Source organism: Lissotriton vulgaris, chromosome 10, assembly GCF_964263255.1.
Source record: "Lissotriton vulgaris chromosome 10, aLisVul1.2, whole genome shotgun sequence".
Classification (NCBI taxonomy): domain Eukaryota; kingdom Metazoa; phylum Chordata; class Amphibia; order Caudata; family Salamandridae; genus Lissotriton; species Lissotriton vulgaris.
Genome location: NC_141698.1, coordinates 344,177,943 through 344,203,742, shown reverse-complemented (window position 1 = coordinate 344,203,742; position 25,800 = coordinate 344,177,943). Strand labels below are relative to the sequence as shown.

The window sequence follows — 25,800 nt, the reverse complement described above, 5'->3', positions numbered from 1 at the left end:
AATATACCTTTCCGGTTGGCTTTATGGCTTCAAGCTTCACATGGAACTCTAAATACATTAAATACCTGGGTCTTCATTTTACTTCCTCCATTTCGGGTACAATCGTCAGATGTATGGAAAATTGCATACAAAGATTATCTACCTTGACTGCAAACTGGCATCCTCTATACTTGTCCTGGTGGGGTCGGCTGGACACCATCAAAATGATGCTCTCTCCTATAGTTCTTTACACGATTTCCAACATTCAACTTTCTATTCCTCTCAAATACTTTAAAAAAATTAATTCTATCTTGTCTACTTTTTTATGGGGTCATAAGAAATCACGGATGTCCATTTCAAAACTGATTCGTCCAAAGACGGAAGGTGGGGTGAATTACCCCAATTTTCCTCTCTATCACAAATCCTTCTTATTAAATCAAGCTTCCAAATGGTTCTCTGCAGACCCTACCGACTATCCTCTTTGGGCTACGCTTGAACAGTCCTTTCTCTTCCCCTTCTCATTCTCTAAATATCTTTCCTTTTCTCGAAAACCACAATCTATCTCCACGCCCACATTGTTAAACATACTTCCAAAATTCTTCCACCTACTCTCTCCCTTTCCTTTCTTGATCAACCCATCTGGCATAACGTTTCTATTTTAATAAACAATAAACCCATTTTTTGGAAATCCTGGAGACAGGGGGGCCTAATCTGGGTACGTCACTTGTATGAACACAATACACTCATTCCTTTCTCAAAAGCTGCCCCTTCTTTTGCCCTACCATCCACTTTCCGTTCTAAATACTCTGTCTTAACACGTGCAATTCACTCTGCCTACATGCAACATATAAACTCTCCTCAAGATCCTGGTCCTGAGCCTACACATATAGCAGATCTCCGGCCTCTCTTATCTCGTGGCACTAGGGCTTCGACAATTTATAAACTCTTCAATAGCCCATCTGTTCCGAGAGCTAAATCTAAGACAGAGACTCTGTGGGAAGGGGAGTTGGCAGTGTCCTGGTCTGTTGACTTTTGGGATAAAATATGACCCAAATTGCGGAAATCATCTAGAGCTGCAAATACTACTCAGACACTTTTTTTCATCTACAACAGACTTTTGCTTTCTCCGGTTATTCTTAGTAAAAGACACTCTGAGGTCTCAGAGACTTGCTGGACTTGTTCCTCACCAAATGCGGACTTATTTCACGTACTTTTTAAATGTGACTTCGTCCGGAGGTTTTGGGATCAGGTTTGGTCACAAATTTATTCTATTTTTTCTTCCAGTCACCCTTTTTCCATTTTACATCTTTTTTTAGGTAGCTTATCTCCCCTTTGGGAGGGTTGTGACTCCAACACAAAGATAATTGATCTTTTATTAGCAGTAGCTTTCCAACAGATAACCAAAAATTTGAAGGACTTCACCAAATTATCATATCAGGCATGGTGGTATGCTGTCTGCTACAATCATAGACTGGACACAACATTTGTTTACCCCCCGCACTTGGCGCTGAAACGTCTAGACCTTTGGACTCCTGTCACGCTCTTCATTGATGCGAGTGCTAAACGCTCTCTGTCCCAGACTCCCTTACAGCAAGAGGTCGCCAAACCTCCATGACTTCCATGTATGTTGTTATTCTTCAATTTAACTTTAATGTATTTGTCGTCCTTTTCATGTGCCTTGCATAATAACTTAGTTTCTAATCATTAATGATGTTTTTTGCTTCTGTTTCTTCTGTTTCATTTGAAATGCCAAAACGGATATGTCTCTTTCATATTTTTTATATAGTTATTGCTTCCAACTGTTATACTGTATGTATTTTTTTCTTTTTTTTCCCTTTTAATTGCTGTTGTATCTTATGTACTATTTTTTACTTTGAAACTTAAAAGGACAGTGTCATCAATCATAATAAAATAGTAGCAGAATTTGGTTAGCACACGCTTTAGTATTACCATTGAAAGTGGATGTACCCAAAGGAAGCATGCCTAACCTAAACTTGAGATACAGGAGTTTGGCAAAATGGGATGCAGTACAATCTACATAGCATTCAAATTCTGCACTGCTTTTAATCGACAGAAAAACGTGTCAGGCCACCTTGCCCTGCGCTAGGATATCAATTTCTAATAGGTTACTTTAATTCTGCAACTCTGGGCATTAAGCTTGCTTAATCTCCACAACGTCCCCCCTGCTGCGGGATGCCTGGCTTTCACCTTGGGGATGCCCTGTAGGGGCTATCTCACAGGGAAAAGCCAGGACGGGTTCCCAAGGCAAGCGCGGAGATACCCCTTCGGGGGTCGATTCAGGCGCTATATAAGTAACATAATAATAATAATAATAATAATTAATGTAGCACACTGGAAGACATAGAAAGGAGTTTGAAAAGAAGAGGGAAAACCTCAAAGATACGAGTTGAGCGCACATGCTCAACCCATGGTAAATACTGTACACCCCACAAGATGGCCGCTGCTTAGCTAGGCTCTCTGCTAGCAGGAGCCACATATTTGTTATTTATCCTAAATTAACTGAGGCATCAGGGCCAGACCGGCGGTGCCTAAACACTCCTTCACTTGCAGCACCAGAGGAGCCTAAAATTGGGAAGGAGAAGTGAGACGAGTAACGCCTATCAGTGAGAAGCCATTCACTGCCTACATCGGGCCCTGAGCTGGTGGCAGTGCTCCTCAGTGTGGCTTTTGGCGCCTGGGAGAGGGAGGCGTCAGTGCATAGAGAGCGCCTATCAAGAAAGGCTGTTTGCCAGCAAGGTGAGGAGCGAAGTGGAAAGGAACTCAAGGTAACTGGCATCTGCTTGGCCTGTCGCTTCGGACCATGGAAGGCTGGGTATAGCGAGGCCGGGCCACATGTGAATTAGTAGGCAGGAGATTGCAGTGCCTTGGCCACAGCCGAATAGGGATCTGGCCTGCGGGACTGGGTGACAGTACTGGGACTTGTCTGATACCTTGATCCCAATGCATGGAACTTGAATGAAGGGAGGCTTTTCTACCCCTTGTAACATCTGAGAGGGGTGTTGGTGGACAGCTAGCTTGGACTATAAATGGACCAGCGTGGTTGGTGACTCCTTTGGGCCTGCTCGTTCTCCTAGGGATCGGACCCCGGGGTGAGGTGGGGTCCTTGACCAGTGCCTAAAGTCGCTGCCTACTTGCAAACCATACTGGCTGCAACCGCTCGTCCATTCTGCAAGTGGGGCATTGCGCTAGATGCTTAGAGTTGAGGGACTGGCGGAGTCTGCATGCGGCCCCCCCTTATCCTCCCAGGAATGTGGCGGGGCCCTGTTAGCGCCGGTGAAAAGATGGGGGCTCTACAATTGAGAACATGAGCCTCGGGCTTGGTAAGCTACACCTGGTACAAGATGGGGAAAACTGACACGAGACAATCTAAGCTTTCCGTCGAAAATCGCAGGCAAACGTGCACGACGGATTTGCCCACCAGATGATCACCAGCTGACTCAGGGGGATGGAGAAAACACATCCCAGAAGCCAGACATTCGATCCATGCCTGTGAACCTTAAGCAGAGCTTGACTTTCATTGTGATAAAAATAAAAATGCTGGCTGACAGATTCAATTGACTTAAGGAGAAGGTAGACAAGCACATGGAGCGGATAGGTCAACGCACATCAGGTGCGCAAGATGTGCACTCCTCGGCCGGGTAGAAGCTGCTCCAGATAGAAATGGTACTAGAGGTAATCCACAGCAAAAAGGAGATCCTGGAAGCATTCTCAAAGAGGAATAATCTGCACATAATCAAAGTCCCAGAATCGACAGTGCTGGGTCAAATCGAAGATTAAGTTGAGACAATGCTTCTGACTCGATTTGGAGATGTCCTCTCGGCCAATCTCATTGTTGAAAGATGAATTCAAAATAAAGAAGTAAAACCGTTAACCCAGGTGAGACCGGGTGGAGTATGTAACAAAACAACAGTGTCTCAACCGGTAAAGTATAGAGTATTATTTGTAAGTAGTTGTATCAGCACTACAGTACAATTTTACATGAAGTAACCATAACACACAAGTGTGCACTGAACGTGCTAGTGACGGTGATCGGCCTCAGTGCTGCAGTGGTCTTCTTGGACACCACCAAGGCGTTTGATTTGCCCGAATGGCCTTACCTTTTTTCACACTACTTTCATGCTTCCAAAATGCCCAGCCAGTTGCTAGACTGCGGATTAATGGAGCAATAACTCTCCTTTTACAATAGCAGGGTCACCCGACAATGATGTCCTCTATCCCCCAAATTATTTGACATTGCAATTGGCAGCGCGATTGCGACAATACCACTCAAACTGAGGCTTGCTGTATACACCCCATAGAGTCCAATTATCCATGTATGCAAACGATGTTACTCTATATGTTAGGGATCCGCAGGATAACTTGGACCAGCTCATCAGCGAGCTCACTAGATTTGATGGTATAACATGTATCAATATCTATTGGGCTAAATCAATTATATTCCAGTTGATGGCTGTGTCCAGGCAATTCGTAGAGAGTTCTCAATGACTCATCAATCCCTTCAGGTGCTATTTATACACTCAGAGTTCCCACTGCAGTGGATGTGGAAACCAATCTGATATTTGGGGATCTGGCTGGGACGTGACCTGGACAAGTTATGGAGAGCTAACTATGCCAGACTGATGCCCTGGCTTGGGAAGCGAGCGGCGAGCTGACTGAAGCTCCTGTTATCATTGACTGGGAGATTGGCCATTACTAAATGATGGTTCTCCATAAATTTCTTTATCTTTTACCACCCTACCACTCCCTCTGCCGTCGTACTTTCCGCAGGCGCTCAGGTTGCACCTAGTGAGATCGCCTTGGGCGGGAATACAGCGTGAGTGACTAGAGAGATAATAATACTTCCCAATGCGAAGGAAGGGCTAGGATCACAAGATATGGACTTGTATTATTTCAGCACGCAGGTGCAATTTGCAGACTACTGGCTCTACCCTACACAGTTCCAGGCCCAGAGGGCCGCCAAACAGAACCATGTTGCCCCGTGCCCACTAACAATGGCTCTGCACATGCCTCCGAGCAACCAAAGACACTGAATGATACTGTGATCTGCACAGTGTGGGCATGGAATGAGCTATGGTGGAGGGCGGAGTTGAATTACTTATTCCGCTGCATCGACTACAGCTGACGTCCATGGGGCCATGTATCCTGAGGGCATCTTGGTGGCCCTGCAACAGGCTCTACAGGGACCTGCAGTTATACTACTGGACACACCCACCTACCATCAGCTACGAGCTGCTGTGTGGACAGCTCATGACTCCTTCCCGGCAGCCTCTCTTATGTTCCAAGTACTGGAGGCGATTCTTACATGCACATCTCTGCTCATGCTGGTCATGGGGCTCTATACTGGAATGCAGAAAATCGCACCGGTGAGGACTCCCAGTAGACGAGGGCTGTGGATCTTGCAGTGGTAATATTGTTGCACTAAAGCAAGGCCCCTGTACTCCCACTATAGGCTGCTCTTAGAGCATTTTAAATATCTGCATAGGCTCCAACGCACTCCAGAGGGGATGTCCAAGATGGGCCTAGTTAATCAGACGAGATGTGTGCACTGCGCCGTGCCACTCACTGATTTTTTTCACTTGACTAGGGAGTTGCACTTTTAGGATACTTCAAGGAGGTCCCACCATAGAAGTGCAAGCTGACCGCAATCCTGCTTTTGCTACTAAGTGACAGGTTGCGATGCATTGGGGTAGATGCCCCGACACCTCGAAGGGATGGGTGGCTATGTGATTCAGCCTACTGCCAGTAACAACTGACTGCTTATTAGGAATCGATGCCCGCTAGATCCCGCCCCAAGGATAGAAATATTTAAGAAATATTTACAGAGATAAAATGAAAGGGGTAAGCCTAGTCCTTGCTTTGTTTATTGGACCTTCTGTCATGTCAATATCCCCAATACCCACAGGCATTTCACAGCCAAGGACGTTCTTTTGGCCAAATGGTGTGGGCGATATTGTGACTGTGTGACCACCACGGTCCGTGAAAAGCTGGCTGCAAGATACAATATGTTGCAGTTATATGGTTGAAGTATACTCCTCCTTCCAGCTTGTTAATGTATGTTTTTAGGTTTCGCCTTCCAGTGACACCTGTCTAGTTGAAAAAGACCATTTATGGACTAGTGGTAGAAATCACAGTGAGAGGAGAGCTTCCATAGATTGGCTTTGTTGCCACTCTTATTTACTGCTTCTTATTTGATGGCTCTCCTTCATCTGCTTGTGCTTGTCCCTCCTCTGGAGAATATCATCTTTACCATTCGTTTGATTGGCTGCCCTGTACCTTTCCACTCTTCACTTTTAGAGAAGTACTTATGTCTTTTTCGTTAAGCACACCATGAGATGTGCTGTTTAGCTCTTTCCATCATGTGCTTCTCTCAGTGCTCTGTGTTGCGTTCTCCCTTCTGTGCTGCTCTCCCTCATGCGTGTCTCCCGCAACCCCTTGTTGCTCCCTTCCTTGTGTACTAATTCTCTCCTTTTCCTTCCACGGGGCTTTATTTTTATATTAAAAAAGAAGTAAGGTAGCATTTTTTGGAAGGCCCAGCTGCTGCTATTTGCTGCTTGACGCTGTTGTACAAAAATATATATTTTGCACATTTTAAAAATCTTTGCTTTTTAATTTACTATCCTAAGTAATGTCTGTCTCCTTAGATCAGTCAATAAAAAATGTAAATGACATCTACGTCTTTCCGTAGGCGCATGTATATGCAAAAGCGAGACCGACTGGTTTTGTAAATACCTATTTACGCTATTGTTACCTTCTATTGATGTTAGTTGATGCTATATTGTCTTTGCTCGATTCATCTATATAATTATTAAATTAGGATCCGATGAATTGTCATGCCTTTAGTTTTGGTTAATTGTTATGTGGAAAATTATTATTACAAAATGCACTTTATTCTTAAGAGCCTCAGACTATCACCCACATGTATTTTTTTTCATACAACTCAGTACAGAAACTCTAAGTTTACCGTGCTGCATTGCGTAAGGCGGAGGGCAGTGCAGAGCCATATCTATTAAGACTGGCCTGCTGCTGCTGTCATCCCTTGCGCTGGCACACCATAGAACCATGCTGCAGATATTAGTGTGCACTGTCTAGTAAAGGATTTGCATGGAAAGCAAAGCCTTCCTGTACAAATTCCTATGCCCAGACAAACTCACAATGGTCCTAAGCATTGAAAGGTTGGGGTGCACCTCAGTACACATGCAATGTATGTTTTTCTTAGGCATTTCATGTGGTTAATGCCTGCTTCAAGGAGGTTTTATGTTTTTTACACAATTACCCATCTGGCAATCTTGGTAGATCAGGTTTTGTGTAAATATCTATCTATTTATCTATCTATCCATCTATCTATCTATCTATCTATCTATCTATCTATCTATCTATCTATCTATCTATCTATCTAGCTATCTGATTTTTCTTCAGTATGCAAGGGATGTCACCCCCCATGATAATAGGGTGTAAACCCTCTCCCTCTAGGGACTGTCACAAGCAGATGCCTGTGACAGATCTCCCCCAGGTATGCCTGTGGTGTCTGAGGTCGGGCTACAACTCTCCAAGACCAGTAGAGACTGTACATCGTCTCAAGGCCATCAGGGAGCATGAGGCGAAACTCTACATCACCAAGCACATAAAGACATTGTATTTGGTCGTTTCAAGTCACCCTGTAAGGCCCAGTTGGGATCCCGTTCCTGGAGTCACCAGAGCCATTCACAAGGGTGTTTCTTCATCGCATTCAAAGTCTTTGGGTAAGCACAAGAAACACAAGAATGCCAAGTGGAGTTGCACCCCTTCCCGCCATTCTCATTCTCCTGAAGACGAGGTGCACCAACTATCGTGTTCACATTCCGGAAGTTGGCCACATTCGGAACCGCATCCATAGTTGGTTCTGGCAGAACTCTAATTCCTGGGGCTTTCAGCCACCCTGCACAAAATCAAAGGAATATACACAGCTATACTCCCGCTCTTGGGTTCTTTGCAGATTCCCTCTGGAGCACGTTCGGGCCCACAGAGCCAGAGTCTGGGTTACTACCTGTAGGTTCACCCTCAGCACCTGCTAGACCCACTGAGCACATTCCGATGTTATGCCCACCTCTTGTCCAGGCGCTTTAACGCCAACACAGATCTCATCAACAGGAAAGTCTATCCAGATTATCCTCTCAGGCATCGATTTGACTCCGGTCTGAATCCAACTGATGTCGGACCGGATTCCAACTGAGGCACTGTTGCCCATCTTCAATCCACCACCAGGCAGGCACCATTCCTTACCTTCACTCCTTGGCAAAACTTCAGATAATGACTGCACCCAGGGAATAAAATCGCTCAACACTATACAGAATATAACTGATGCAAAGATTTGCAAGAGGACTTGACCACTCACCCGTGAAAGGTCCCCTCCCCAGCCCTGCCACAGAAGCATCTGGTTCATACGCTATAGTCATGCATCGGGCAGCCAAAGTCCCCGACCTTCAACTCCCCACTATGGAGGTGAGAACAAACATTCTTACAGAAGTCCTCCAACTAGATTAGATTGCGTCTGAGCCCCTTCTGCCCTTCAATGAGGCCCTCGCAGCTACTCTCCTGGGCACTTGGACCAAGCCATGCACTGGCTCACTGTTTAAACCGGCAAACCAGCAGATTGCTTGGCACCACTGCCCTGCTCCTGGAGACCCAGTGTTTCTGTCTCAGCAGCCCTCTCTGGAGAGTCTGATAGTGCAGGTCTCCATTGCCTGACCAACCCCAAGAACTTTCCAACTACCTCCCCCTGAAAGGGAATCTAAATGCCTGGAGACCGTTATTAAGCGTCTCTTTTCCTCCGCCATTTTGGCCCTGCATTCCATGAATACATTCAGCATGTCCTCTCACAGGTGATTCAAGATGGTGATGCAGCCAAGTTCACGATTTGTTGTAGCTTGGACACTACCGACACCAATGACTGCACCATGGGAACCAACCAGTATTGCCATTCACCACCATGCATGGCTATGGCCGACTGGGTTCTCTGGAGATGTGCAGTCCTCCCTGGACTTGCCTTTGGATGTGACTCACCTTTTTGGAGACAAGACTTATGCAGCCCTTGTGTGGTTTAAAGACATTAGGCTACCACTTGTTCTCTGGGCCTTTCCACTCTGCTTCGCCAGGCCCAAAAGTTCCATTGCTCCTTTTGAGGCTTTGGACGAGGCATCCCCTAGCATAAGCTAATCAAGCCCCATCAAGGGATCCAGTCCTATTGTGGGAGAGGCTTAGGCTCCCTCCGGCTCCCCCAGCCAAGGTTAGCATGCTGTACCATTCTCCGCCACCCTGCATCCCCACCTGCAAAACCCCTTTAGGGTGTGCTTGCAGAACCACAGCCACCCTGTGGGAGTTAGAATCCACCATTCCTATCTGGGTTGGCAAGAGTTTAAATCAGACAGGTGCATCCTGCAGATTGTCAGAAAAGGTTCTGCACTGCCTTAAATTTCTTCCCGCAGCTTTCACCATCCCCTCGACGGCTGACAGAGTACCCTCTCTCCTTTTTGCGGCAGGAAGTGCAAGCTCTTTTGCCAAAGGAGCTATCGGGAGAGAGCCAGAAGTGGGATATGGTTGTTATTCCTGCTACTTTCTGCTTCCAAAGAAGGAGGGAGTCCTGTGGTTGATGGTAGGCCTACCCCCTCTCAACGCCGACCTCCATAGGGAGATATTCAAACTGCTCACCCTAGCCCAGGTCTTGTCCACCCTCGACCCTGGAGCTTGGATGGTACCATTGGACCTGGAGGATGCCTATTTCCATTTCCCCATCCTGCTGACCCTTCGGTCCTACCGGCGATACATAGTTGGCGAAGAGCATTTCCAGTTCGCTGTGCTCCCTTTTGGTCTCACCAGTGTTCCTTAAGTGTTCACAAAAGTGGTGGCTTTGCTTGCAGCACACCTTTGGAAGTCAAGGGTGCAGTCTTCCCCTATCTCAATGACTGGGTATTGAAGGCAGGCTCTCCCCAGGCAGTCATCTGCCACCTCCACACTACGGTGAACTCCTGTCATCTTTGGGGCTCACTATAACAGTGCTGAGGTCACACCTCACTCCTTCCCGGATGCTCCCTGTAGGAAAGTGGAATCTCACTGCATGGTTACCCCTACTTTTATCCTGGTGTTTTGCTGGTTTTTGACTAGTCTGACTGGGATCCTGCTAATCAGGACCCCAGTTTATCTGCTTTCTCCCTAAATTGTTTGCGCATGTACTTTAGGTACACTCCAGATTGGATACTGGGGTACCCTTATCAGTCCCTAGTATATGGTACACCACGTACCCAGGGAATAGGTACACCAGAGGCCTCACAGGGGCTGCAGCATGTATTATGCCACCCCTGAGAGACCATTCATACTGACACCACAGGTCTGCAACTGCAGCCTGTGCAAGATGGTGCATGCACCCCATACTTAGATATAGGTTACCTATATCTATTCTAAATCACTACACATATAAACCTATCAGTCACCCCTATGGCAAGCCTTATCAATCCTGAAGGCAGGGTGCAGGGTTTTGTGTGAGAGGGTGCCCCTGCATGAGCAGAGCCCCTCTGCAGCCTTCGGAATCTATTCTCTGGGATTGTCTGTGATGCAGCCTAACCATATATACTTAAGTGCATTATAACCTCGCGGTAAATGCTAACTTTAAAACAGCTGCTTAGAAACATGTTGTGTTTGGTGTCAAACACCTTGGAATCATACCCCCACACCAGTAACTGGTGTGGGAGGTATGATTCCTCCCTTGTAGAACCACTAATGTGGGGCACCGGTCTGCCTGGTAACAGCTTTCTCGACCTGGGCAGCACAAAATGGATGCTGCCAGCCACAGACACGAGTCTGCCCTCCTGCTGCTGAGCTGCGCTCGAGCAGGGAAAGGTTTGGCAATAGGTTTCCTGTCACAGGGAGGTGTGACCACCTCCCAGACAGGCTTTAGTGTAATGGGGCTGGGTTGGTGCACTCTGAGTGTGCCTGAAAGTCTGTACTGGGGCACATTTGGTGTCTCTGTGCATAGCCCAGCTCAAACCGGTTGCAGGAGCCATTTGCTCCTGCTCTGGTGTGAAACTGGACAAAGGACATGGGTGTAACCACCCCTCTGTCCTGTCCCTCCCCTAGGAGGGTCCCTGGAGTTTGTCCAACCCCTTCCTTGGGTATAAAGTAGGAAACCTGACTACAGGACTTTAGATTTTACCTGGACTAAACTCTGCAAGCAGAAACCAAGTACTTTGATGGTCTACACTTCGCTGGACGACAGAAGAATCTCCATTCGAGTAAAGGAGTTACTCCCCTGCTGAAGCAGGCACCTTGACGCATCTGACCGGTTTGCATCTCCCAAGCTCCTTAGGACTCCGAAGATTTCTGCAACACATGAGGTGGGTTCCCAAGCGTCCCTGAGGTTGATCTGACCTCTCAGCAGGTCTGAGACCAGTATCCCTCGTGGGGACCATGCAACCTGAACCCCTGTGCAGAGTGTACTTTTGCAGCTGCATATGCTTTTTGGCAATCCCTGAGGCTGTGCTTTGGGCTACGTGTAGTCCTGACCCCGAGCAGTATTACCAGTGAAGATTTCCGGCCTCCACTCCACGAGTGCTCCGTGGGCCTGTACTTTGTGATTCAGCTCGAGGTCCCTACGTGAGCCCTGGTCCGTTGACCTGTGGGTCCCTGTGAAGGTAACTTTGATTTCTCTTGGGCTTCCCTGGTTGCTCCAGATGTGCCCTGACTCCCAATAGCTTGTAAAGTCTCCAGGACCTTGCTGGTCCTCATCGTAACCTGTGTCCTCTGCCTGTGTGGATTGCATTTGCCAAGGCTTGTTGGTGTTCAACCCGAACACTGACCCCTCAACACTCGACATCCTTCACGGGACATCTCACCTCCAGACTTTGGTTTGTCATCGTCAACGCCTCTGGTCCCCGTGGCTGCAGAGTCAAGCATCCAATCTTCTCACCTGAAGCACCCGACATCGGTGGACCTTCGTCTACTGAGCCCCTGGTCAACCTGAAGTGACCCAGACTCTGTCCCCTCTACTTTCAGGTTCTTCTCACCTTGGATCCAGGATTGGACTCCACCGGACACTTTTCATGTTACCGGCAGCAGCACTTCTTTGAGTCATGCCATTGAAAACGACCAAGGTTTCCGACACCACTTGACCCCTATTACCCCGGCTCCTCTGGGATAGGTAACACAGGTACCTTGGTACTCACATGGTGCTGACCTTAGAACCTTCTATGTTCCAAAGTGTTTGCTTGAAGTCCTCTCCGAAGTGTCCTTAAACTGTAATTTTTCAACTGCGACTTTCCCATCGAGTTGTATGGAACTCGCGTCTGTATTCACACACTGCACTCGTCCTCCGTTGGCTCCCTGTGTCACTCCTTTGGGTGGTTCTTTGGGGTCCCAGCGATTCTACGTGCTCTAGGCCCTGTGTCTAGTGAAGAAGTTGTTGTTATACCATTTTTTTAGTATATGGTTCGGTTCCCCGCTGGAGCCCGCTGTGTATTGTGCTATTTACTGTCTTTCCATTGATTAAGTATTGTGTGCCTCATGCTCTAATCTCTTATAGAGGTTAGTAGAGAGTATTTAGTAATAAATACATATATTTTATATATCTCTTGTGTGGTTCTCCTTTCATCAAATTTGTGGTTTGGTGTGGCACCCACTTCAGATCAAAGTGTCCAATGTCCTGCTCTATGTTCTTTGTCATGCCCAACCAGGTGTTGCCGTGGGCAATGTCAAAGGTTATCTTTCAGCCCTGTCAGCGTATCTGAGCAACCCGTTTTAAATTACTAGTTTATATGCGTTTTTCGAAAGGTCCACAGTATCTGTTTCCCAGTTTACCCTTTGTGATGCCCCAGTGAGATCTGAGTTTGGCATTGACATATCTGAGGTGAACTTCGAGCTTCTGCACCATTGTCCCACCATTGGCTACTCACTCTAAAAGCTGTGTTCCTTATTGCCATCACCTTGGCTTGGAGGGTGAGTGAACTTACGGTTTCTGAAAGAGACACGTTAGTGATAGATTCCTTACCTTAGAATATCCCCAGGCGTCAGACTGGATCCGGAAACTTTTGCGTAGCAGTACCCTTGCGCGTCGGTAGGCGTCGTCTGCGGCTCCGCGTCCGTCGTCGGCTTCGTGGGCGCCGTGATGACGTCGTCGGAGTACTTAGACGCCGCCTCCGTGTGCTGACGTCAGTTCTTCTTTTTTCCGCGCCAGCCAGCGCAGATCTGGAAAGAGCAGTTCCCTAGTCACTTTTTGACTAACTTTTGGTGATCTTTTGATCCAATTCGAAGTCTATACGACTCCGACGGTGCCTGTAGGGATGCCCGGATTCAAGCATTGCGACGAGTGCGACCGTACCATGTCAGTCACGGATCCCCACCACCTGTGCCTGACGTGTTTGGGCGTCGACCATGACGACGAGGCCTGCCCCGACTGTCGGGCCCTTTCGAGGAAGGCCAGGTGGGAGCGGTCTCACCGGCGACTCGAACTCCGGCAGTCGGCCCGCGCCGTGTGAGGTCCCGGCCCCGGTCCCACGGGAGGTCGAGGGACAGGTCGCGGGGACGGAGCCGTCACAGCTCCGGGAGTCGGCACCACTCCTCCGGGTCCAAGTCGTCAGGTAAGAAGCATAAGAAGTCGAAGAGACATCATCGCTCTTCTGACTCCCCCGACGCTCGCACGATGCGGCCGGGGGCTCGGGTGACACCGCCCACGCGGCTCCTTGGGAGTCGTGGGCGCCGCGTTCGGCCCCATACCCCCCGGTCCCTGGGCTGAACGCGACGCCGGAGGAGATTGAGCGTTTCCTCATGGCCATGAGGACCCTTTCTCCTCCGACGGGTTCCGCGGCGCCTTCGGGCCCAGCGAACCCGTCTGGGGGCCCTAGTGGGTTGGGGGCTTCGGCCCCGACGCCGCCGACGCCTTCGGGCCCGGTGCCTTCGGGCCCCACGATCCCGACACCGCCGGTGCCCTCGGGCCCGGTGCCGCAGGGTACAGCGGCCCCGGCGTCGTCGGCGCCGCAGGGCCCGGCGCCGCAGGGTGCCGCTGGACCTTCCTCGGGCGATGGATCGTCACTGGTGGACCTTACGACCCCCCCGGCGTCGGTCCGTGTGGTGTCCCCTCCGGCGTCGTCCTCGGGCGGCGCCGTCCCCGATGCCTCCTTTCAATCGGTTCCCACGTCGCGACGACGCCTATCGGCGCCGATCTCGACGCCGTTTGGAGATTTTAGTTTCTATGAACCGACCTCATTCAATTACGACCCTGAATCTCAGGAGATGAGGGATGAGGAGGATTGAGAGGGGTCTGAGGACCCTCTGGCCAGGGAGTGCCAGTCTAACATGGACTGGGCAGGAGACCTTGGGGAGGCCAGTGGCCTGGACACCTCTCCAACGACTGGATTTGTCTCTCCTCCTACCGTGGCTTCGGAGGAGGGAGCTACCTATGGTGTGGTGTTGATGAGGGCTGCCAAGGCCTTGGGCCTTGAGCTCCCCGTCGCGGCCGTGAGGACTAACCTCCTCACTGAGGTCCTTAAGCCGCAGTCATGCTCCATGGAGCCTCTGCTGCCGTTTAATGAGGCCTTGACAGACGTTCTTTTGGGCACTTGGTCCAGGCCCGCTACAGGTTCGCCTGTAGATAGGAACGTGGCCAGACGCCACCGCCCGGCTCCGGGCGACCCATGTTTCCTGTCCTCCCACCCCACCCCCGAGAGTCTGGTCATCCAGGCCTCTAACTCCCAGACCGCCTTCCCGACGGCCCCGCCGGACAGGCAGTCCAAGAGGTACGAGAACTATGGTAAGAAGATCTTCTCGTCCCTTAGCTTGGGACTGCGGTCTTCCAACACCGCATGCCTCTTGGGCCGCTACACCCACTCTCTGTGCGAGACGGTGGCGGAAGTGCTGCCAGAGTGCCCGTTGGAGGTATGGGCCAAACTCGGCCAAGCCCTTGTGGAGGGCCGGGACGCAGCCAAGTATTCAATCAGGTGTGGACTGGATACTACTGACTCGCTGGGCAGAGCGATGGCTACGACGGTGGCGGTACGACGCCACGCCTGGCTGAGATCCGCCAACTGTTCGGCAGACGTCCAAAACACCCTCATGGACATGCCGTTCGATGGCCGTCGCCTCTTTGGCGACAAGGCAGACCACACGCTTGAGCGCTTTAAGGACTCCAGGGCTACGGCCAAGTCCTTGGGCCTCTCGGCCCCGCGTCAGCAAATGGGTGCCTTTCGCTCCTTTCGTGGCCAAGGAAGGGGCGTCCCCACACGTGCCGCCAGCCACTCGCCGCAAACTGTCGTCCAGCGCGGCGGCGGCCGTGGAAACCGCTGTGGAGGCGGTCGGGGGAACAGGCGGAGTCAGTCCACACCTGCCCCCACGGCATCCACCTCTAAACCCTCCTAGTCCGTGCTTTTCGGCCAATGTGACGCCAGTGGGAGGCAGGGTTCGCCATCACCACTCTCACTGGCGCACAGTCACTTCGGACAGGTGGGTGCTGCAGATCGTCCGAAGGGGCGATTCCCTCCCCTTCGAGACGACCCCTCAAGCCATGCCACCGCAACACCACCGAGTATCGGGGGATCATTTGCGGCTCCTGCAGGAGGAAGTTTCGGCCCTCTTGGCCAAGGGGGCCATCGAGCGCCAGAAGTAGGACGTGGTTGCTACTCCCACTACTTCCTGGTACCCAAGAAGGGCAAAGGGGGCCTACGCCCTATCTTGGATCTGAGGAACGTCAACGGCTTCCTCCGGAAGGAGAAGTTCAAAATGCTGTCACTGGCTCAGGTCTTGACTGCCCTAGACCCAGGAGACTGGATAGTAGCGTTGGACTTGCAGGACGCATATTTCCACATACCCGTCCTGCCGGCCCACTGGCGTTACCTGCGGTTCACGGTAGGCCTCGAGCACTTTCAGTTTACCGTGCTCCCCTTCGGCCTTACCAGCGCCCCACGGGTGTTCACGAAGGTAATGGCGGTGGTCGCAGCTCATCTGCGCAGGTTAGGGTTCTCAGTCTTCCCCTACCTAGACGACTGGTTGTTGAAGGCGGGCTCGCCCCTGACAGTCGTCAGCCACCTCCAGACTACGGCGGATCTCCTGCACCAGCTGGGATTTTCCATCAATGTGCCGAAGTCACACCTGTGCCCCTCTCAGAAGCTCCTTTTCATCGGAGCGGTTCTCGACTCGGCGCAGTTTCGGGTTTACCCGCCCGAACAGCGGGTTCGGGATATACAGGCTCTGATTCCGGTCTTCGGGCCGTTATCCCAAGTTTCGGTCAGGTTGACGCTGCGGCTTCTGGGGCTGATGGCCTCCTGCATCCTTCTGGTGCATCACACACGGTGGCGGATGCGGGCTCTGCAGTGGGACCTGAAGTTTCAGTGGGCCCAGCTCCGGGGCAACCTGTCCGCCCATGTCCTGATCTCGGAGGGCACTGCGAGACAGCTGCAGTGGTGGTCACGGACCGCGATTGGGTCAACGGCAGATCCCTCTCCCTTCCCCAACCGGAGCACGTAGTTGTGACGGACGCGTCCCTCCAGGGCTGGGGAGGCCACTTGGGAGAGGCGGAGATCAGAGGACTCTGGTCTCCGGCGGAGTCCCGGCTCCATATCAATCTGTTGGAGCTGCGGGCGATTCGTCTGGCACTGAAGGCATTCCTCCCGTCTGTCCGAGGGAGTGCAGTGCAAGTGTTCACGGACAACACCACCGCCATGTGGTACTGCAACAAACAGGGCGGGGTGGGGTCGTGGACCCTTTGCCAGGAGGCTCTGCGCCTCTGGCAATGGCTGGAACATCAGGGCGTGACTCTGGTGGTTCAACACCTGGCAGGTTCTCTGAACGCCAGGGCGGACGAACTCAGTCGTCGGTGCTCGATGGATCACGAATGGCGTCTGAACTCGGACGTGGCGCAAGCCTTGGTTAGATCTATTCGCCACCGAAGAGAACGCGCAATGTCATCAGTTCTGCGCGTTGGAATTTCCAAGGCGGCACTCGCTCGGCGACGCTTTTTGTCGCGAGTGGAGCTGCGGTCTGTTGTACGCCTTTCCGCCTATACCACTTCTGCCCAGAGTGCTGAAGAAGATCAAGCGCGACCGGGCACAAGTCATCCTTGTGGCTCCGGACTGGGCACGAAGGTACTGGTATCCCGAGCTACTCAGTATGTCAGTCGATCCCCCGGTTCGTCTGCCTCTTCAGGAGGACCTTCTGTCGCAGCAGCAGGGGACGGTCCTCCACCCGAACCTGTCCAGTCTCCAACTCCATGCTTGGAGATTGAGCGGCGACAGTTGAGGCCATTTGACTTGCCTCCTGAAGTTTGCAACATCATTCTGGCAGCCAGGCGTCCCTCCACTAAGTCGGTATACGCCTGCAGGTGGAACAGATTTGTGGCATGGTGCACAGCAAAGGCTGTGGATCCCCTCAATGCCCCTCTCTCTGAGGTTCTCCTCTTTCTTCTCTCTATTGCCCAGCAGGGCTCTGCTCTGGGCACTATCAAGGGCTATCTTTCAGCTCTTTCAGCCTTTCTGAGGCTGCCTGACCAACCTTCTTTGTTCAAGTCCCCTATCGTAAACAGATTCCTGAAAGGCATCACTCATACCTTTCCTCCTGTTCCCTTCGTGATGCCTCAGTGGGACTTGAACCTGGTTCTAACATTTCTGATGTGCGCTCCCTTTGAGCCACTTCACAACTGTCCTCTTTGCCTTCTTTCTCTGAAGACTGCCTTCCTGGTTGCCATCACCTCTGCCAGGAGAGTGAGTGAGCTCCAGGCTCTGTCTTGTAAGCCTCCTTTCCTTTCAGTCCATCCGGACAAGGTTGTGTTACGGACAAGGCCCTCCTTCCTTCCCAAGGTAGTCACGGCCTTCCACATTGTGCAATCCATCACATTGCCCACCTTCTTTCCGCCTCCGCACCCCTCGAGAGAGGAGGAGAGGCTCCACCGTCTGGACCCAAAACGTGCGCTCTCATTTTATCTGAACCGCACACAACAGTTCCGGGTGGATGATCAACTCTTTGTTGGGTACGCGGGCGCTAAGAAAGGGAAAGCGGTGCACAAGCGGACCATCTTCCGGTGGATTATCTTGTGCATCCAGGCGTGTTACTCCTTGGCTAAGAAGGAACCCCCTGTTGGACTGCGGGCTCATTCCACTCGAGCCACGGCCACTACAACTGCCTTGGGCCGAGGTGTGCCCTTGCAGGACATTTGCCAGGCAGCTACATGGGCCTCGCTGCACACGTTTGCAAGACACTATTGCCTGGACAGTCAAGTCCGGAGGGACGGCTACTTTGGCCGTTCCGTCCTCCAGGACTTTCTGGTGTGATTATTGGTTCGCAGACCCACCACCACGGGGATGGTATTGCTGGGGTATCTATTCTAAGGTAAGGAATCTATCACTAACGTGTCTCTTTCAGATGCACAAGTTACTACTTGTGTAACGATATATCTGTAAGAGACATTAGTTAGTGATAGATTCCTTACCGACCCACCCATCCTCCCCGTTCTGCGAACCGATATCTAGGGTTAAGGTCATCCCCTTTCAGGGCCCTAGTTTCTTGGCACCAGTGCCGGTTTTTGTCATGGCTCTGTGCTTCTGGCGCGGAAAAGCTGTGGCTAAGAACTGACGTCAGCACGCGGAGGCGGCGTCTAAGTACTCAGACGACGTCATCACGGCGCCCACGACGCCGACGACGGACGCGGAGCCGCAGACGACGCCTACCGACTTGCAAAGGATACTGCTACGCAAAAGTTTCCGGATCCAGTCTGACGCCTGGGGATATTCTAAGGTAAGGAATCTATCACTAACTAATGTCTCTTACAGATATATCGTTACACAAGTAGTAACTTGTGCGTTATGTGTCCATCCTCCATATACCACCTTCTTCTCAGATAAGCTGGTTCTGCGTACCAGAGCCTCCTTTCTTCCCAAAATTGTGACAACATTTTTTTCGGCTAAACCATCACCCTGCCGGCATTCTATGCTCCGCTTCACTCCTCTAAGGAGGAGGAGAGACTTCATCCTTGGACCCCAGAAGACCGGTGAGCTTATAAATACATTGAACCAAAGAACTTCGGGTGCACAATCAGTTCTTTGGGGCGTTCACTGGAGCAAAGCTAGGCAAGGTTGTGTAAAAGAGTACGATCTCGTGCTGGGTCATGCTCTGCATTGGCAATGAAGCAGCCTTCAGAAGGACTGTGAGCCCACTCCACCAGGGCCAAAGCGGCTACTATTGAGTTAGCATATAGAGTCCCTGTCCTGAACATCTGCCAGGCAGCTATGTGGGCGTCTCTCCATATATTCACAAAGCACTATTGTCAAGGCAGCCTGCAAGACTTTCTGGTTTGAGTTCAATCACAGACCCACCTAGAATAGGTTCTGCTTTGGTATCTATTCAAAAAGTGAGGAATCTATGGCTAGAGGTCTGTTTGAGAAGAAGAAGTTACTTACCATCGATAAAACTCTTTGTGATAGAGACTATTGAGCTCAGATTTCTCATCGATGCTCCCATCCCCCCTCATTCTATGATTGGACTCAACCCGTTAATAAGATCGCAAGTCTGGGAATCTGCGCACTAGTCTACCAGTTTGCTTTTGAGGCTCCATGTCTGGAGGCAAGGACAGTCTCAAAAGCAACTGACGTCAGGGAGCAGGAGTGACACCTATACAGATTCTGCTCATCACTTCTGGAGCAGAATGGCACCAGTGCAGAGTCGTACTGGCTCACCTTCCAGAGCACAAAGATAATCTGAAATTTTACCGGATACAGTTCAAAAGGTGAATAATCTGCGGCAAGATAAAGTCCTTTCCAGAAAGAGCGTTACCGAAGGTAAGTAAGTTGTTCTACTGAACTAGAGTTAAATGCCATCTGCTATAGGTTGGCTATGAGAGAGGAATTACCTGAGGAAACCCATTCAATTGTTATAATCAGATGCTGGCAGAAGGTACTTGTCTGTTTTCCATCACTGAAAGTATTTACTTTTTTGTTGACAGCACAACTATCTCAAAGCTATGGCCAAGTACTATCCCATAAGGAAGAAGCCTGGGGTCATCACCGCTGCTGTCAGGAACAAGCCCCCATCTGTGTTCAGCTCGGCATAGAAGACAGAAGGAGGCCAGGAAGCCACACTTACAATGCTTTATAAAGGAACATAAAACTTTTACCAACACAGCATAAAAACGATAATGTGGTCTTGCAGAGAAGAAATAAACCGCTCCAACCGTAGGACATTACACACTGTTTAACGCATCACCTTTTGTGGCAAATATTTTCAGACATTGGGGAAAAATATTTTTGTACTGTAAAAATCAAGCATTATAAGAGAGGTCGAATAATAAAAAATAATGGTACTTGTTCAATGCACGTTTCTTTCTGCTTTATTCTTTTGTAGTGTGCAGGCTGCAAGAGAAAGAATCGTATTTTTACTGTTCTTAACAGTTCCACCACCCTGATGGCAATCTGTTTATGGTTGACATAATGATAAAAGATCTTCAATTCTCCAATATGGAACCTTGGATAACCTATGAGCACCGCCTACTTGCATATCCTCCATTATGGGAGGGGTTAATGGAACAATCTGCCAAAAGGCAAGCGAATAATGAACGATCCAGTGAGTGAAGTTTATGTGTTTAACCTCGGCTCCCTGCTGAGTAAAAGCGGCCAGTAAAAATATTAAAAAAACAAGTCCACATAAATCTCGACCACGCGCTGAATCGAGTGTACAAATTAAATCAAACAGTAAATTAATGCACATTAAGCCAAGTAATTTGCCCGTGAATTATTCTTTTCCTTTTTCTTTATTCTTTTCGTCTCTTGTTGGACTCTTTTCTTAATTCTGTAGCCACCACGTGTTTCGTCTTATAGGGCGTACCCTAATAATTCTTCAGAGCTGTAATCATGTTATCTTTACAACAAATCGAATCAAAAGTAGATTCTTTTTCCACACGATCAATAACGCCTGTATACTGACAAGCAGGTATCCGAAAAGGGTTAATTATTCTCCCTTAATCCTTTCATAAGACGAAACACGTGTTGGCTACAGAAACAAGAAAGAGTCCAGCAAGAGACGAAAAGAATAAAGAAAAGAAGAAAATCCCTAGCACTGGCAAATTACTTGGATCAATGTGCATTAATTGACTGTTTGATTATATTTGTACACTCGATTCAGTGTGTGCTAAAGATTGTGAATTATGTTAACAAGGGATGGCCTCCACTTAACCATTTCCAGGGAGAATTAGACAGTTTCTACAAGTGTCTTCTCGGCTTACAATAGAATCAGGGATTTTATTGTGTGCTGGGAGATTTGTTGCACCAAAGGACTTGAGATCTAAAGTTGTTGGGTTGGTGCATAGTGGCCTTTTGAAAACCACAGCCACAAAGAAGATGTTGCTGTGTTATTTTTGGTGGCCGAATATGGCCAAAGATGTAGAGTAATTGTTGATAATTGTGAGGAACGTTTGTTGTCTAACAAACATTGGAAGTTGAAGGAAACACCTTTGGTACCTACTCCTTTGATGGATTGTCCATGGAGTATGGTTGCAGTGGATTTTTCTGTACTCATTTCGGCACTACTGGACAAGTTAAACTATTTGATTGTACTGACTGATTATTTTTCCTAGTGGGTCCATCATAACTTTGTTAGTGGAATGAATGCACAGGTGACCATTGAGGTTTAGAGCAAATGCTTGTTTTGGAAGGTTATCCATTGGAACTCATTACTGACAATGGGGTTTAATTGGTGTCTGAAAGAATGAAATCCTTTCTGACAAAAAAGCCAATTAAACATTATACTGTAGCTCTGCACAGTCCCAAATTTAATGGAGCTGTGGAGAGATAATAGAATACTTAAAGAAGGTATTCAAAAAGCCTTGACTTGTGGCATTAATGTGGAGGAGTTTGTGAGAAGCAAAATTTGGGCATATCATAACACTCATCACAGTGTTACCGGTTTGTCACCATTTTGTTTGCTGTGTTGAAGGAGGCCTCATACTGGTTTGGTTCCAAACTGCTTAGTTGATAAATCATTTTATAGACACATGGATGAGTGGGTGGAGTTGGATAAGCTAAAATCCAAGGTGGAAGACTCTCAAAGTAAAATGAAGAGATCTCATGATTTGGCTTGCTCAGTTGATCTCCAAGATGCTATGTACGTCTTTGTCACCTCAAAACACTTTGTGTCCTGCTCTTATGTCAACTTCTTCTCCTTCTACTCGAAAACGAATGACTGAGACTGTTGCTAGTCTTTTGTCTCCACCCTTTGGGTCACTGAGTATGACCCCGGTTTCGGAACGTAAGCAGAGTCGTAGTCAGCTTCCTGGTCCCGAAGAGCGGGCAGTGTTGGATCTTTTGGCCCGTAGATGGGTTTTAAATGTTTCTAGGTATAATTTACAAGCGGTTATGGATGTTTTCTTACAGTGTGATCCGCCTAAGCAAAGGTATGTTTTTGATGTAATGTGTACTTTCCTTCGTGAAGAATGGGAAAATAACGAGTTGGGTCTGATTCCGCAGGAAGTGCTTGATGTTCAGTCTGAATTTGCTAAAGGGACGATAGTGGGTCCCGATGTTGAGGAAGCGGTAGAGACACTTCTTGCGTTTAGGTGTAGACTTCCTTCTCAGTCGTTGTTTGAACCTGATCCTTCTGTTAGGAGGAAAGTGAAGCAGTGTCCTATGAGAGAGGTTCCCCCTGTATGGAGAGAGGCAGTTGTTACTGATCCTAATAATGGTATTGCAGCTACACCGGCTCATTTTCAGCGAGTGTGGGTACATGTTCCTTGGAAGAGAGCTGAGGTCCTGGCTCTTAAGCAGACTTTGCCTGACCCCCTTAAAAATCCTGCTGGTTACTACAAGGAGTTGTCCCAGACAGTTGATGCGTGTGCTATGAATTTAGCTAACGTGGATATGTTGTTGGGTAATGTAGTCCCTCAACCTTTGTGGGCGAAGATCCGTCACGAGGATCATGCGGTAGAGTTAGGAGATACGTGGGTTAATATTGTTGCTGCAGATGGTCGACAGGTAGGAGGTGCCAAACCTGAACCTTTAGTTGCAGAATTACATGGTAGGATTATTAATTTAATGAAAACCTTGATGCCTCCTATGTGAGTGAATTGGGACAAGTTAGCAGCATGCAAACAAAAGAAAGATGAGAGTGTATCTGATTTCTTCACTAGGTTTGAGGAACTATTCATTGATCACAGTGGTCAGGACATGAGTACAGAAGGTGGTCAAAGGTTGTTTGTAGACAAGTTTGTTTTTAATTTGCTTTCTGAACTTTGTAATAAGTTAAAGGACTCTGAGAGTTCATGGGCTGTTTCTTCCTCGGCCCAGATATTGGCTACTGCACAATATTACGAGAATAGAGCTAAAGATGAGAAGGATAAAGCAGAGAAGAAGACTAAAGAATTGAAAACGAAGGTTCTTTTACAGCAGGCGTATCTGCCTCGCTCTAATCAGCGTCAGCATACTTCTCAGTTTCAGCAGCCTCCACAGTTTCAGAGATTGCTGCAGAAGCCTGAGTCTTTTCCTCTGCGACTTTCGCTAGGCCCTAATCAGTGTGCTTACATTAGGGAAGGTCATTTCAAGAATAGTTGCCCGATTCTGCTACAACGTACGAATGGTGTGTCTGGTCAGAGAGGTCGTGGTGGTTTTCAACAAGCGCCTAGGGGTAGAGGACGTGGTGCGTTTCCTCAGAATGAACATTCCTTTCCCCCTCAGAAATCTATGAATTATTTTGATCAACAGAATGTTCTGATTGTTCAGTCTGCTCAGTACTACTCGGATGACTATTATGTTGAAAGCGAGAGTGCTGGATTTAATGATAGCTAGGACAGCCATGGGCAAAGGGAGGGAGTAGTGTCAGTTCCAGTAGACCAGAGTGGACCTTATGTTGAAGTAATTACATCAGGTGTGTCAGAACCTTTTCTTTTGGATACTGGTGCGGCTAAGAGTTCTATCAGTCACTCTAAACTCCCTGGCACACCTTTGTCTGGCTTGATGAATGTCTCAGTAGGATTTTCTGGCGCCCCAGTTCGTAATCCGGTTTCTAGTCCTTTCCCTCTTTCTATTGGTCCTTGTAAATTGGAAGCCCCCCTTATTCTAACGACAGGTTGTGGTGAGAATCTGTCGGGTTTGGATTTGTTGAAAAGATTGCATGCGACATTACATTGTTCTCCTTCGGGAGTACATCTTACGTTGGGTAAGAGAGTGATCTCTCCGATGTATTTGTCTAAAGATCAGCTTCCACTGGAATTGCGTTCGCTCCCTGATACTCTTTGGGCTACAGGTCCGAATGATGTTATCCTTTTGCAGATTCCACCCTATGTTGTTACCCTCAAGTCGAATGCTAAGCTACCTCGCATTCCCCAATACAAGATCTCTAGTGATGGTGAGAGAGCTCTTTTAGCGATTATCTATGATTTGGTTGAGAAAGGTGTGATTGAAGAAACGAGAGGTAATGTGTGTAATAGTCCTGTTCTGCCTGTCCTTAAGCGTACTGACTCTTCTCAGCCACCTGTGTATCGGTTTGTGATCGACCTTCAAGAGGTCAATAAAATTGTCGTGCCACAGTTTCCTGTTGTTCCGGACATTACTGCCTTATTGACTATGATCCCTGCTTCAGCTGCTTGGTTTTCTGTTATCGGTCTGAAGAATGCTTTCTTTAGTATTCCGATTGCCGAAGAAAGTAGGGATATTTTTGGCTTCTCGTTAGGAGGCCGAAGCTTCCGGTTTAAACGCTCTCCTCAAGGTTATTGTGAGAGTCCCTCCATCTATAGTCAGGCTTTGAAAACTCAGCTTGATGCTTTTGTCTTGCCTCCTGGTGCGACTCTTTGTCAGTATGTGGATGATCTGTTGGTCGCTGCTGATGATGAAGAGACTTGTAAAGCAGTTACGCTTTCTTTGTTGTGACATTTGTCTGACCTTCAGCATAAAGTGTCACCTTCAAAGTTGCAGTATTGCCGCCAAGAAGTGACCTACTTAGGTCATCTCTTGTCGAAAGAGGGAAGACGATTGACCCCAGAGTGTATTCAAGCGATTGCTCATATGACTGTGCCATCCACACAGAGAGAGGTGCGTGCCTTTTTGGGTATCACCTCGTATTGTAGGCAGTGGATTCCGAATTTTTCGTTGTTAGCGAAACCTTTGTTGGCACTTACCCTTAATGATACACCAAATCCTATTCCTTGGTCTGACGAATGTCAGAAGAGTTTTTCGGAGTTGCGTGATGCATTGTGTTCTGCTCCGGTGTTGGGTACTCCGGACTACAGTAAGCCTTTTACACTCTACATACACGAGAGAGAAGGTTGTGCGTTGTCAGTGTTGACACAACAATTTGGAGACAAGCAGCGCCCATGTGCGTATTTTTCAGCTACTTTAGATCCGGTAGCTAGGGCGTTGCCGAGTTGTTTGAGAGCTACAGCGGCGGCGGCTGTTTCTATCCGACAGTCTGCTGGTTTGGTATTGGATAATACATTGATTCTGATGGTCCCACATGCAGTGGATACTTTATTGAATAAAACAAGGACTCAGCACCTTACTAGTGCGCGTTTGTCAGGTTATGAGTTGATGCTTTTGGCTAGTCATGTGCACATTAAGCGGTGCAACACGTTGAATCCAGCTACATTGTTGCCAATTTCTGTAGCGACAGATGCTCAGGAACAGCATGATTGTTTTCTCCGGACAGAGGAGGAAACGAAGGGTAGAGTTGATCTGAAAGATACTCCTCTTGCGAATCCAGATGGTACCTTATGGGTAGATGGTTCATGCTTTAAGCTTCCGAATGGCGATACGACTGCAGCGTATGCGGCTACGACTTTGCACACGATTGTTGAAACTGCACGTATTGCACAGAATT

The 25,800-nt window shown here is 48.8% G+C and overlaps 1 protein-coding gene across 1 annotated transcript in view; it reads left to right on the top strand.

Annotated features, from left to right (window-relative positions):
• The window catches only part of KIF9 (kinesin family member 9), an 818,529-nt gene extending 798,218 nt beyond the window's left edge, over positions 1-20,311 (top strand). The window contains exon 21 of the mRNA XM_086941121.1: positions 19,946-20,311. Coding sequence (XP_086797247.1) covers positions 19,946-20,053 — 108 coding nt within the window. The 3' untranslated portion in view covers positions 20,054-20,311. The remainder of the gene's footprint in view (positions 1-19,945) is intronic.
• Positions 20,312-25,800: the final 5,489 nt, after the last annotated feature.